The sequence below is a fragment of the Ammospiza caudacuta genome, chromosome 20 (genome assembly GCF_027887145.1).
Source record: "Ammospiza caudacuta isolate bAmmCau1 chromosome 20, bAmmCau1.pri, whole genome shotgun sequence".
Taxonomy (NCBI): Eukaryota; Metazoa; Chordata; class Aves; order Passeriformes; family Passerellidae; genus Ammospiza; species Ammospiza caudacuta.
The window spans coordinates 10,923,150-10,938,669 of record NC_080612.1 but is presented as its reverse complement, the minus strand read 5'-3'; the positions used below and the strand labels follow the sequence as shown (position 1 = coordinate 10,938,669).

General features: G+C 40.7%; 1 protein-coding gene across 2 annotated transcripts in view; it reads right to left on the bottom strand.

The window, feature by feature from the left end:
- USP32 (ubiquitin specific peptidase 32) overlaps positions 1 to 15,520 on the bottom strand; it is a 63,244-nt gene that overhangs the window by 38,102 nt on the left and 9,622 nt on the right. For both annotated transcript variants that reach the window (XM_058817613.1, XM_058817614.1), the window contains exons 2-4: positions 4,833 to 4,960; positions 1,312 to 1,417; positions 673 to 791 (exon numbers count right to left, since the gene is read on the bottom strand). In XM_058817613.1, the coding sequence (XP_058673596.1) occupies positions 673 to 791; positions 1,312 to 1,417; positions 4,833 to 4,960 (353 nt within the window). The remainder of the gene's footprint in view (positions 1 to 672; positions 792 to 1,311; positions 1,418 to 4,832; positions 4,961 to 15,520) is intronic.

Here is a 15,520-nt window from a genome sequence, read left to right as displayed (position 1 = left end):
CTGGTCAATCCTTTTGCCAGGGGAATGTACAATGATGTCTCCATTTTGCTGGTCTCAGTCATCTGATAACAAACCAAGCAAAAACCCCTGAAAATTCATCAGGATCCCTGGAGACAAAGAATCATCCTTGAACAGGAAAGCACCAATGCTCTGCTTTAGAGGAGGACTTTAGCAAGCTCCACAAAGAAGCATCTCTCAAACAACTTAAAGCATAATTAAATGTTGTAGCTCCTGGCAGGAAAATTATACAAAAGCAATAATATAAAATTATTATCTTGAAGCAACCATGGCTGTCAGGCATTTTTAAATCCAGAGTGCAGATTTCTCTGTGTTCTAGATTTCTTCCCTGATTGCAATAAAATGTTCACACTAATGACAAAGTTCCCACCAGCAATATTAGTATTTAAATTCACCTGATGACAGGATTCCCATTGGGAAATGATCTCTTTCCAAGGAGCACAGTGAGTACAGGGGCACACAGAATTTATACACCAAACACTGTTCCCATCAATGTAAATTACATGGAATACCACAACACAAAACCCCATGAGCTTTTACCCCATTTAAACAAAGCCAATTTGTTCCCATAGGTGCATGAGGAAGAAAAAGAAGCTACTTAATGGAATCTTGACTTTTTTGTAACTGCAGCAGGAGGAAAGGTGCATGACACACCTCAGAGAAGCATTTCTTGAGTGACTCTGGGACTTTCCCATCAACCACATGCAGCATCTTCTCCATCTCTTCACGGACCACATAACTCCCAGATTCATTAGAGAAGAGGCTGAAAATATCTGGGGAAACAGAAATATGTGTAAACATCCATGGCAGGGACATTTTTCAAATGCAAGGTCTATAACTGACTGAGAATGTCAAAGGCTGTGCAACAGCTAAAGGACTAAACACTTGGGTTGATCCAAGGTCAATACAGGTCCACAAGGTTTAGGTCAAGACCTTCCTTTTCTTTTACCATTTTAATCAAAATAAAAATGAGTATTATCAAGTGAGATTAACAGAGAAGCCAAAACAACAGAAGTCAGTAGGCAGATGTTTTCTATTTTTTTGAAAAATATCAATGCCATCCTCCTTCCTCTGCCCACACACAGAGACCATCAGGCTTTCTGTAGCATCCCAACACTGACATTCATGATGACTTGGCAAATATTTCATTTTGATGAATACAGAAAACAAAAGTGCACTTGATTTCCAAAAATACAGCTAAAAATGCTTCCAAAAATCCCATCTTCACTGTAAAATGGTCACACTTGACACTCACAACCCACTGTCTCATTGTTACTAAGTTACATCACTTACATTTTGTTTTCTCCTCCTCTTTGCCTCTTGTGAGTAGAACTAATCCAACTATCAAGTTATTGAAGTGCAGCCCTTTGGATATTCCTCCAAATGAACAGTAGATAACCTAGAAGAATGAAACAGAGAAGTTAACCAGAACAAACAGAGATGTCAGAAGTAAAACCAGCAGCTTACACTGAGGCTCCACCTTATGTGGTTTTTAGGCCGATCACCTCACATTCAGCTAAAGAACTTCAATTATTCATTGTGCTACCCTTTTGCAGCTCTTCTGGTACTGAACAGCCTTTATTTAGTGAAACACAGGTGTAAGTCATGAATAGCAATATAAAAACTCCACATTAGAACCTCCAGTGAAGACACTCCTCACTTGCTCATGGTGGTGTTTCCCCAGATTTCTTCATCAGGGCTGAACTGTGCCCCAGGCTGGGCTCTGACAATCCCCAAGGCACCAAGGGGATGCAGCAGGAATCCCCAGGGCAGGCTGCCAGCAGGGAGGGGAACACCAGAGCCCTGGGAGTCCCTGCTCCACCACAGGGTGATTTCCAGTAGAGTCAGAACTAAGCCAGGACTGGGAGTGCCCAAACAAAACCAGTCCTGGGCCTGGCAAGGCCAGAGCTGGCCAAGCCTCCCGGTGCTGTGGGGGCAGGAAGGGAACACCTGACACAGAGTGGCTACAGCAGATTTACTGCTGCTCAGACACCTCAGCAGTGCTGTGCCACCTGCAGGAACCCTCTCCTTGTCTGTCTGTCTGTCCATCCATCCCTCTGGACTACTAACATCTGTCTGCAGGCAATGTCAATGCATGCACAGCAGGATCTCATTCTGCACAGAACACCCTGGGCCTCACTGCCATCCCACCCTGAGCCAGCATCACCCAAACACTTTCATTGCCACAGGGGCTCACATCAGCCTCTTCTGTTCCTCAACTTTAATCCACTCACAAATGCTTGAAGGGCTGAATTATTGAAACTGAATTTGTGCTTTGTTTGGACACAACAATTGTAGAGGCTTCAAGGCAGAGATTTGAATTCTGCACTTTTTATGTCTAATCCTTCTGTCTTCACCACATGCCTTCAAGGCTACACAGCCCACGTGAGCAATTTACCTTCATTTTACACTGGAATCATTATTTTTTTTAAATATGCAGCTGAAATATCCATTCACTTGTGCTGAACTTTGTACATCCCAGCTGTGATAGCAGATGAGCAGCAAACATTACATTTATACATTGTTTCAACACAACGCAAGGATTGCTCATGAGACAAACAGAGGAAAGGAATTCCATGGACAATGTCCAATGTATCAGCATTCAATATATGGAATTGCTTGGAGTTTAGCTGCTCAATCATTCCTTGGGAAGAGTTTATAAACACTTATAAAATAGTGTTTTAGTCATGTAACACATCATTTCTCCACATTTTTTCATGTTGGTGTGGCATTTGGAAAACTTCTAATAACACGCACCATGAAAATGTGATGCAATTTTGTCTTCCAAAATGACTTAATGCGGTTGCAGCTTTGCTAAACCAGCCCCACCCAGGCAGAATGACAGCAATCTGCATTTCAGAATGTACAATTCACTATCATTATAAGGCACAGAGTACTTTTTAAAATAAAATTTAAGCCTGACATGTTCTGTTTCATGGGCAACTGAAGAGCATAACAAGATTGAAAAGCCAAAGCTGCGCTCCTGCTTCCCCCACCTGAGCAGCTTAACACCACAGACACATCTCTAAATTTCCTTTTATTAATATCTTCAACCCCATTCTCCCAAGGGATCCTCCCAGAACATTACTGCCCTGAACATTTAAAAAATGTTTTGTGTACAGGACAATCACCCAGATTGTTGGATTAAAGTTCCACTGGTTTCAGTTCTCTGTTTCATGTCCAGTTTGAAACTCCTGTGTTTTTAATTTAATCAATTCCTGAAGGTTTCTCTCTCCTCAGATATGAAAATCCATTATTTCAGCGTGCAGAGCCCTCAGCCCAGCTCCAAGACTCCAAATGATCAGCTTTAGTGACTGAAGGGCTGAAAACTCAGGGTTTTCAGCTGCCTAATGACTTTGCCTGCCTCTCCCCATCCTGAAGCCAGGAATTACAAAGCGTCCCTTGACTCAAATCCCAATTTTGGCCCAGTTTTCAAGCTCACAGATTTGATACTGAGTATGAATGCTACAAGTATATCATAATTTGTACTCGGATTTTGAGATGAGTTCTGATGAGAAGCCATCAAAAACCAATTAGGAGTCTTCCATTAATTTTATTTCACCACCTGGAAACCAAGAACTGCTCTACAACCATCATGAGTGTTAAAAGAGAGAATCATCACCAAAATTGTGTCTTTAAGGACAGATTTCTAAAAAAATAAAATAAAAACCAGGCAGCAGAATTTGAAACCCCAGAATCTCTATTTGTGACCAAATCAGTAAATTAATCCTTAATGCATGAAAGGGATATAAAGGTATAAGGTAACACAGAACATAAAATTCTCAATACTTTATACTATTTCAAACCAAGATACATTTTTTGTTTAATCTTAGGGGTTACCAACTCTCAAACTCAAAAATTGATGCTGAAGACAGGCTTTAAGCTCTGGGCAAATCAGACTCCCCCTTCTCCACTGCAAATTCTCCTGCTAAGCCTTAACACCCACACAAAAAGCCAACTGTTTACAGAAGTAAAGTAGTATCATCCTCTTTGCCAAAATTTAGGGAAAAAGGGGAGGAAAAGAATGGAGGAAAGATGAAGCTGAGGAAAAGGAACTCTGCCAGAGTGTAAAACCCTCAGCAATGCAACACTTCAGCACTCACATTATCTAAATAAAACTGGGGACTTGCACCATCCTCTGAGGTCAACAGCTCTGAGGGTGCCAAAAATAGAGGCTGTGACTGGGAATGACATGGAGCAAGAGATCAGCTGAAAGGTCTGCCTAATCTTTGTCTCTCTACAAAGAGTATTTTGATATCTCTCTCAAGAAAGGGGGAACTCCATAAAACAAAATCACTTTTTAAACAGGAATATGTGTAGGATGGTACTGCTATTTTTTTTTTTAGACAGATATATGTTTATATCCATGTTGTAAATTTTGGTTCTGGCTATTTTTCAGCTCATTCATACATCTGTTATGAACAAATTTATTTTTAAGGGGTTGTAAAGATTCATCATAAGAAAACAAAGTAACAGACAATGGAATCTCAAAGGAACCAACAGCAAGTGCATCTCTGGAGTAAATAAAATCTGTTATTACAAATTCCCAGTCTTTTAATTGCCAAATTTACATCTGGGTGTTTAGGTTTACTTCAAAGTCATCCACCAGGTATTAATAGGGTTGGGAGCACATCCCTGACCACCCAGGATCCAAGTCTGGAACACCATTTCCAGGCAGAGAAGGTGCATTGTGATGTTGTATAAAAATAGGAAACAATTCCATCAACTCCTAAGCATTTGTGTGTGCACAGCAGATCCAGGTGCCCTTTATCCACTGCCTTTGGCTCCCAGGAAAGCAGCAATTCCCAGCTCACCTCAGCAACTTTGGGAGGGACCCCATCACCCAGAACTTCCCTGATGAAGCACTGCTGGGTCATATAATAGGAGAGGCCACAAGTTCTCTTGAAAGCATCTTTGAGCCTCTTCAGTTCTATGTCTGTAACTGAGAACAGAGGAAAGAAAAAAAAATTGGTCAGTAAAGATATTACAGAAAGATAACAGCTCAAGGAACCTCAAAATCCTCCACTCCTTACGTTTACCTTTACAATGAAAAGACACCAAGAAATTAAATGCATGATTTTCCCTTAAGAGTGGGAAAATGAGCTCTAATCATCTAATCTTGTTTGAAAAGAGGGAAGGGAAGCAGACCTGTGGTTACCATCAATGGCAACAACAGCCCACTGCTAAGTTTTCTGACTAGAATAGTGGATTGTAATTTGTTCTAAATTCAGCACCATTCTTGTCACACAAAGGAAAATGAGGCAGCTTTATGATCAATTCTGCATTGCATGCAAGCCAGGGAAATTATCTGCAACCAACAGTGGTGAATATTATTAAGAGCAGCATCTTTCAAGCAGTTCCATCTATTAACCAGTCTGCCTTGCTGTATTAAAACAAATAAAATACTTTATCATCACCACAAGTTCATGAGACAGTGCAGTGAGGTGTGATTTAACACGAATAAAATGTTGGACTACATGTAATTCTTCCCCCAAGATCCCCTTGCACAGCCAAAATCTGCTTGCCAGCTACACCTGTTCAAACCTGTCCACAACTGCAAAGGTGGAAAATGTGATGCCATCCCACTCCCCCTGGCCTGGGAGCTCCTGGAAAGCAGTGCTGCCTTCAGACTGTACAAGCACAAAGCAACTTTCTAAGAAAGTGTTTAAGAAGGGGAGGATCTCGTGGAACAAAACAAGCCCTGTGTCCCAAGCCAGGCTGCAGGGAGTGGCACAGGACCTGTGGAAGTTCCTGTGGTGCAGAAAAAGCAATTTCCATGCAGAGCCCAGGGAAATGATGCTGCACACGGGAGCTGTGTCACTGTATTTATAGCAAGGCATTTTCCTTACTCTGCTATCACCAGCCAGACACAAACACTGCCATGGCCAAAGGCTTGTGGAGCTTTCTGTCAGCCAAAATAAAACAGAGCACTCGAGGGCTTCATCCAGCACTCAGTAAAACTTCTCCTTGTCAGTTAATTCATTCATCAAAAGCAAAAATCAATCCTTAAAAGTAAATCACATTAAAACATTCCTCCCTCATTTTAATCCGAGTCAACACGGAAACAGATGTTAGCTCCACTTAACAATTGTATAAAAACAGAAACTGGGTTATGTTTCCTCTTAAATTATATTACAGATTCTGGGTACTTCTAACCATAAAGAAAAAAAAAAAATCAAAGTATCTGAGAGACAAAGCTCAAGTGTGACCCACACAGCACCAGAGCTATCAATTAGCACAGTGGTGATTATCATTAGCACATCTCTTGTTTGACTGAAAGGAGCCTGCTGTAATTACATGGCAGAGGAATGTTGGTCTCATTCTGTTACCTGCCTTATAAGGTGTTTAAATTCCTTTATTTCACATTAACATCCCAAACCAGGAGGGATGAAGGGAGGTGCTTCACCTCCTTTCACCTGTAAGCACAACCAGGGACAACTCCCCAAATTCAATGAGTGTTGGGATTGCTCAGGATCATGGAAAGGGGAAACTCCTGGCTTTGTAATCTGAGCAAAGCAAAGCCAACAACCTGGATCCTAGACTAAATCCAACAACAGTTCAGGGATTAAATTATTCTCTTTTATTGCAGGTTTTATATGCCTGCTCATACACACATATCTTTAACAAAAATAAATATCTTTAACAAAAATAAACTCTGTGCTCTGGTTTCTTCTCTCTCTCAATTCTTTGATCTCCCCACCATTGAATCCAGTCTGGTTTGGGGTTATTTGGCAGAAGTTTCTACACAAACATTTGCTAAACTGATGCTTACAGCACCCTGACTGCCCAGTGTGCACTCCAGTGCTCAGGAGCAGGAAAATCCCATATAAATGCTCCTCCCATAATCCATGGCAGTGACTGGAGTGCCAGCCAAGGTGAGGAGAAGGTTGGGAACCAGACTTGTCCAGCAATACTCCAAGACCTTCAGAAAGAACTGCACCATCAGTGTATTTAATAGGGGTGATACGTTGATAGTGCCAGCCCATGTTACATTTCAAAAGCAAATTATTATTGCCAGAGCCCACTCAGTATTATTGTTTGCATACAGAAACTACAAAAAAGGTCATGGAATAACAGGCAAGGTAATTACTGCCATCCCTTCCCCAGGAGCCATTCAAATGACTGATGCTGCCCATTTAAAATCATCTGCAAAGCTTTGTAAAGATAAGTTCATTATACATTTAGATCCATGCACATGAAAGTACAACTGAAATGAGCAGAGCATAAATCAAAGATATTATCAATGTTTACTATGAGTCTGGAAGGCAAAATATTTGAATTCAAAATCCCAACACCAAAGCACCAATTATTCAACAGAGATAGAGCATAATGGCATTTTCAGAGGAAATAAAACTAAGTCTTCAATTATTAAAGGAACATTTCTAGAAGCAATACATCTATTACTATAATAACTATAATAATTTCAGAAATTAGAACACTCCCATCCCCAGAAGCTGCCTTTTTCCTCTCAGTTCCACGAGCCCAACACACAGGAAGCACCAGAGAACACAGAGGGGTTTTTCATGCAGCCTTAGACACCAGCCTGTCTCCTGCACTGTTTCCTCCACTGACTAAAGTCCTTTCATTAGGAATATTCACTTTTTCCAAAGGCACAGATTCCCCAAACACTTCCACGAGCCAGTTGTCTCCAAACACCTCTGAGAGGAGCATTCACAGGCTGCTGTCAGACACAGGAGACAGCCACCACACTATGAGTGCTGGATTCACAGCCTGACAGGGGAAAACAGACCCTGACAACTCCCCAGGAGGAGTCTGAGGTGGTGAGCACAGCAAAAAGCATCTCCACATCCCACCTGCCTCTAACAGGTGCCACTGCCTCAGTGTCACTGCAGGGAAAGTGACTCAAATGGAACTGCACATCTCATTCTGCACCTCCAGAGCACACAGGTGACCTTCTGACTGTGAGGTCAATTCAAGGGAAGAAAACCAAATTTCACTACTTAGATACTGTGTGATAATCTTTAAAAATCCACCTGACAACTTCCAAAAGCCACCAGGTAACAAAACCAAGTTTCAGTACTTAGATAATGTGTGATAATCCTTAAAAAATCCACCTGCACATCTCATTCTTCACACCTTCAGAGCACACCAGTGACCTTATGACTGTGAGGTCGATTCAAGGTAAGAAAACCAAGTTTCAGTACTTAGATACTGTGAGATAATCCTTAAAAATTCACCTGCCCACTTCCAGTAACAAAACCAAGTTTCAATACCTAGATACTGCATGATAATCCTTAAAAATCCACCTGCCCACTTACAGAAGTGACCAGGTAACAAAACCAAGTTTCAATACTTGGATACTGTGTGATAATCCTTAAAAATCTACCTGTACATCTCATTCTTCACACCTCCAGAGCACACAAGTGACCTTTTGATTGTGAGGTTGATTCAAGGGAACAAAACCAAGTTTCAATACCGAGATACTGTGTGATAATCCTTAAAAATCCACCTGCCCACTTCCAAAGCCACCAGTGAAAGCAATCCCAGCCTGTCGGGGTGCCTGTGGTAACTCTGCTAACACAAAGCTCCTGTGCCACCTCAGCTGGAGGGTTTCCAGCCAAGCTGCAGACACTTGAGCAGGAGATTAGTGCTGCATCCAGCTCTCCAGGGAATATTGCAGCTCCAGTTTGTTTAATAAAGTTTAAATGAAACCACGCAACCTCAGCTAAAAATGTCACCCTGCTCACAGTAATTGTAACAAACCTTCAGCTCACCAACTGCTCAGGGTATTTTTAGTTTCCCTGTGTTACTTAAACTTCAGGCTGTTTATATGGATGTGCTATTCCACATTTTTTGTTTTAATTCCCATCTATCCAGGTAATGAAATGTGCAGTGCCTTCCAAACCTTCCCTGCTGGGAACCACCTCTTTCTGCTCTGCTTCCACATATTTGTCACCAAGGCATCCTGGGCTTTTCCTTTTGGACTAAAACTGTATCTAAACTCAGATTATACAAGCCCAACTCTAGATTTAAACTTTGTTTTGCCACCCCAATAAAACTGCTCAAACCAAGCTGGAGGAAATCAACCCTTCCAGTGGAGCTCTGCAAGTTCTGCTGCCACATTCTCCATTCCTTTTAGAACCTCTATGCACTTCAGACGTTTTTTCTTTCCACATCCTGTAGCTCTAATCCCACCCCCACCTTCTGGGAAGGTTCTAAAATACCCTGTGAGCAATGCAGGGTTTGGGGTATGGCACCACCTCTGTCCCCTCCAAAAATCCCACTGAAAGGACAATTTTTAACAACAAAAAATGGGCAGCAAATACCTGGCTCAGCAAAAGCTGCTCTGCTGTTATCAGGCTGCTAGTGAAAATTATTAAGAGTCATCATAAAAATATAACTGCATGGCTAAATACAAGTAATATTGATATTTTTGCTTTTTCATATCCTGTTTTGGAAAAAGAGAGAGGAGAAAATGGTTCCATCAAAGCCAATTCCCCACTACTCAAAGCACCTACACTGCACATTCTGTGATACTTCCTCAGAGGCCTCTGAATCTGAGCTAAGCTTTGCAAAAATTACCTCAATAAAGTGTTTTATTCAAATACTGTAAGAAGGAACTTGGAATCTTCCTTAAATATACATATTTTTGATGATATAACTACTGAACATAAGGAATATAAGAACTGCTACACACTGCTTAAAAGTTAAAAGGAGTGGTTGGTCAGGCCTAGTGGAGTTATTACAGCTTAGAAAAAGATATTATACACCTTACCTGTGATACATGCATCAAGAGCAAGCACAATAAATGTATTTAAAATTCCTATTTAGTATTTATTTGCAAAGTCAGATTAGCCATAAAAACACCTTCCCTTACAACACTTTTCCCCATATCTTTAAAAATGAAAGCAAAATTAAAATGCTGAGAAACAGAGGCTGAGAGCAAAGCATAGCTTTGCATAGCAGCCACTTGTCTATGGAGCAAAGGTGACAAATAAGAGCATTTGAACTCAGCACTGCCTGAGCCATGCAGGCAAGAGACACTTAACCTCTCCATGTCTTGTCTCAGCTCTGAAATGCATCCAAATTCAGACACGTGTGATAAATGAGCTAAGATATTGTGTAAAAGCACCACAAGCTACTACTAAAAAGCTGATTTAATCAGTGAAAAGGGCAGAACTCCAAGTGTTTAACTGAGGGGAAAGTGGAATTAATCTGTCCTGGCTACTATAAACTGACCAATTAACATCAGGTAGAACTAATTGGACACAGAAACAGCTCCAGAATGACAAAAGCTCCCTGCAAACCATCAGTACCATTAGGAGCAGCAGTAACCACAGCAAAAGCTGATCTTTGTCCCAGGAGCCTGAAATACTTCATTGGACTACAGGAAAATAAAGGATTTATTCTGGTTCACAGGCTGCCAGCACAAAACCCAAACCAGCCCAGCCCAGGGAGAAAACCACAATGTATTGACAGTGCTGAAAGTCACAACAGGAAACAAAACATTGCATAAGCAGGAAGAGAAAACACAGGATAAGAAGGTCAGGCAAGGTGAAGGGTCAGGAACCTTTCCAGCTCATCTGACTGAAGCACTGGTGATTTCCCCCAGAAATGGAAGCATCAAAATGCCCCAAACACCCTCCAAACACATCCCAAAATCTGAATTTCCAATGTCACTACTGGATGAAAAGCAGCTTGATAAGTCAGTGCCTTAAAAAACAAAATCCCACCAGCCCTGCACATCACAAGTACACAAAGCAAGCAATAATTTGCAACCATCAGCATAACATTGCATTTATTCTTCACTAAAAATAACCAAACCTGAATTCTAATAAAACTGACAACTTGCTCATCCTTCAGAAAGCAAGAAAAAAAAAAATCACCTGTCTCAAGTTCTTCCTCACTTCCAGCTCAGGTTTTTTCATCATTCCAATATTTTGATTTCTAAGTGACAATTTTTGAGGTTCAATATCAAACTCACAGGGCATATAATTCTCTAACCAGACAATTATCTTCCCTGTAATCACTCGCTCAACATTTCCCTTAGGAATCTTCATCCTAGTTATACATGGAAATTTTATTACTTTTTTCATTAGTCTTTATTGTGACTTAATGGCTGTGGTTATGAAGTTGTCAAGAACCAAAGCAATTACTAAAAAGCTTCAAAGAGGTAAAATGTGCAAGTGAAAGAAAAGTGTGTTTGGGAACAACCCCAAATTGGAGGAACCAACTGCAAAATGCAATTGAGATAAATGAACCAGCTATGACTAAAAAGTCAACGCCACACCCCCACACTCTTGCTAAAAAGGAATTCATTTGGGAATATTTTGGGAGAAAACACAGACTAAAAACTCCTGCCTTCCCTAATGGCAAAATGAACCCACTCCTGAGGAATCTTTCATGAGTGGAACATCAGAAATGGAACCACTCAGTGCACACGGGGCACCTCCACAAGGGCTTCACACTTTTACCAGGAATTTAAGGATAACAACACCACGGTTTGGGGATATTAAAAAAATGGAATTATTCAATCCAGCTGTATTTTTTCCTCCCACCTACTCTTTGTTTTGGGTAGCAGTGGCTCACCCTGTGGATAAAGCTTTCCCTGGCTCTATCAGACCTTCCCTGATGCATATCAAAGGTTTAACATCTCCTGTGCAGGCAGATTCAGTCATTACAATGGGATTTGCCAATTTTCTGTAACAGGAATATTGAGCATTTATGTGATGCTTTTAATCTTCAAAGAGCTTCCTCCTCACAGTTCCCATTCCCAAAAAATGCCAGCATTCCCAGCCTGGTTTATCCCTCTCTATCTCCATCAGGGCACGTTGCTGCTTGGATGAACTCTCCCAGTAAGCCCAGTGTGGAGAGCAACTGGGACATAACAAACAGTGAAGAAGAAATAATAATAATAATAATAATAATAATAATAATAATAATAATAATAATAATAATAATAATAATAATAATAATAATAATAATAATAATAATAATGTTATTATTATACTAAATAATCCTGCCACTATCTGAGCACAGAAATCTTATTGGCCATATTTTAGATCCTCATTAATTAAAGGAGCTCCCTGGTCCAGCCATATGAGCCATGGGATAAGCCTGAAAGAACATGAAAATTCACAAACCTTGCAGATCAGCAAAAATCTATTTTAGCATTTTTACAACCTCAAGTTTAAGCACAATCAACTGCAATGTCATACATTAGGGATAAATAGGGACTCCTGTATCAATCCTCATTCTCCAGGAGCAATTCCCAGCCCTGGATCATCCCAGGGTGTCCTTTCCCACCCACAGCTCTGCTGGCTGGGAAAAGGGGGACAAGTTTTAAACGATTTAAAATGGTTTTAAATGGTTTTAACAGAGCACACATCATCTCAGAGCACTGAGAACCCTGAGATAACATTGACTAAAAATGAAGCAGGAGTCTGGGATGCTCACCTTCCCCTGAGTTCCCAATATTTGCTCTCCCTTTCCTCTGCTGTTTTCCTCTGATGCACCCTCAGAGTTCTGGTTTGTCCATGATTTCCCAGATGAATGTTTCAGCTCTCAATCTTTCCAGCATTTTGAATTAATGTTTAGTCCTGTTTAGATCAGAAATTTAACTCTGCTTTTCTCAGCTATCCCTTCATCAGTTTTCCTGGCAAACACACTGAAGTTTGTGTTGTTATAGGTGAGCAGAGCAGCTTCTGTCACAATTCAAAAAAGCTGCTTCTGTTTTATTGCCACCATGAAAATCATCGAGACATTTATGCTTGTTAAGATTCACAAAATTACAATATAAAACTCATTTCCAAGAAATAAACACCCAGCTCAAATGAAAAGCAAGTGCCAACTATGTAAATGCAAATACCACATAAGGACCGAGCTACAAAATAAATTGAAATATAACAAATATTTCATATCCTGTCTCGCAACAGTGCCAAAGATACTAAATGCAGCTGTAATATGAATTGTTTTTTAAATAAAATATTATAATGTAAGCCTGAAAGTTAAACAGAAGCTACAACTTCTGCACAGGAAGGCAGAGCTCCCCAGCACCTTCAGTGAGGATGAGAGGCAAGGCAGGAGCTCCAGTTTGGGATTGCTGGCAAAGTTTTGATCAAATATTCACTGCAGTGCTGGCCTCTGGCAGCTGAAAGAGCCAACTCTGGTAAAGCTCAGCACTTACACGCTGTGACACCAATAATAAAAGATTCAGATAATATTTATACATTGCTACATCTTAATTTCTGAAGTCAGAGAGAAAATATGACTCACTTGCAAGTCAGGTGCTCTGGCACAAACCCTCCACACGTGTGGGTTCATATGGCCAAGAAAAGGCTCTCTGCCTCCAGCCTTCCTATCCCCAGCTCTTGGGGACACATCTGTCCAAAATATCACCTCAAACTCAGCTGTAAAGGGAATATTTCAGTGTCAGGTCCCAAATTTCTGTCTCCTGTCACACTGTTACAAACACACAATGACAAGCTTGATATCCAACCTGAGAAAGGCTGAAAAACACCAGCACAACCACAAACACAGCCACTGCACTAGGCAGTGAAGAAATAAAATAAAAACCAGCACGTGTTTAGTTCTGGGACCCCATTACATGGTTGGTAGAACACCAAGAACTGAATCAGAGCTTTATTTTTTAACAGACAATAGCAAACAATTAGCATTACTATTTCCAAACTCCATCCCCACTGCTGCACCTCCTGTTAAGAGAATCCTCAATTAACATCCCAAGGTTCATATTTAGGATTATCCTGGAAGGTGCCATGCTAGTTTTACATTAGAAAATTCCTCAGTGCATGTGAAAAATGCATATTTTATGATTGGCTTTTCACAAATATTCAAATGAATATTATATGTGTTGTGTTAGAAAGTAATGCTGTATTAATTCTATTAAGTACTGTGTTAAATATAGTTTTAGGTTATAAAAATGTTAAAATAGAAACTGTGCTATGTAGGATTTTTTTTTTTTTTAAAGAAAGGACTTGCAGTGAGGTAGCAATCACAGGACACCTGAATCTTTCAGAGAAAGAGAATTTATTGCCCCATTATCAGAAGAAATGAACTTCTCCCTGCCTCAAAGGCACTGCTGGGAGTGAGAGGAAGAAGTTGAGGATGACCAGACAGAATCCTGTGTTTGAATGGAATTCATGCATCATGGATGAGGTGTATGAATATGAACAGGCTGTTGTTTTTAAGGGTTAATCCTCTGTTAACTGTGTCCTTTTCCAGGCTTATTTTGCCCAGAAAAGGGACCCGGACGTCTGTAACGCTTTGTTTTTATTGTCTCATATTGTCCTAATTCAAATTGCCCAAATTATTATTACTCTAATTGTATTACTATTTTTATAGCCATTTTATTACTATTAAACATTAACATTTTCAAGCCAAGTGCATTTGGCATTTTTCAGTGCAGACACCCAGCATCACCGTGCATTGCTCCTCAGGCTCCCCATGGGAAGGATCAAACAGCACATCCAGAGCCACCCTGGAACAGCTGCATGGGAGCAGCACGGGTGGGATGGCTGCAGCTGCAGGGATTGCTGTGAACACCCTGCCTGTTGTCCCACACAAACACAAAATGGCACAATGACTTCCCCCCAAAGAGCCCTGAGGAGGGGCAGCAGCTGGGATCTCTCCCTGCATCCCTGGAGAGACTCACAAGATATCCTCAAGGACATCACAGGCTCTGTTAGCAGCAGTACATTTGCATAATAAATGATGAACATTTTACGATTCTGTATTTATCAAATATTTTCTATTCTGCTTTTTAACCTCCATCCCTGTAACACTGTGGCCTCTGCAGATATTTATCCTGTCTTCTGCACTGGAATTAGTGCATGGTGTGGTTTCTTCCTGCTCTGCCCTATCAATGTTGCAATCTACTCACTATTTTAAAAATAACATTGGTTCTCACAACACATTTACACCACAGTTCTCTAACCAAGGTGATCAGAAGACAACGCTGAACTGCAGGCAACAAAAAAGTGGGGAATTGGTTAATGGCAAAAAGATCAATTATAATTCTTTAGGCAGAGACAAATCATGTTGATAGCTGCAGGATTGGGACCAAAAAGTTCTGCCATTACTGTTCCAGTGATAACAACCCTCCCTAAATCCTGGCACAACACAGACCAGGCTGCCCTGACTGCACCAACTGCTGCTCATTCATCCCAAAGCACTCCTGCTTCAGCTGCACAAAGTGCAAATCCACTTTTTCAATTTTTAAACTGAAATCTGGGATTTAACTGCACCACATCATGAGGGAAAACGTGCTAGAAATCTTGACAAGACTAGGAAATTTCCAGGGTAAGATTTTGCTTCTGGATAACACCTAACAGCCAGAAACAGGGATTGAAAAGAAGTGCTTCTTCAGCCCAAAATACATTCATGATGCCACATTCAAGTTCATTTTTAGAACAAATTCAATCTGCAAACTCAAGTTCTCATAATTACTATCCCAATACTTTCAGTTCTTTTTCCCCCACATCCACAGACTTATTCAATCTGGTACTTCCTGTTCTGTTTAGGG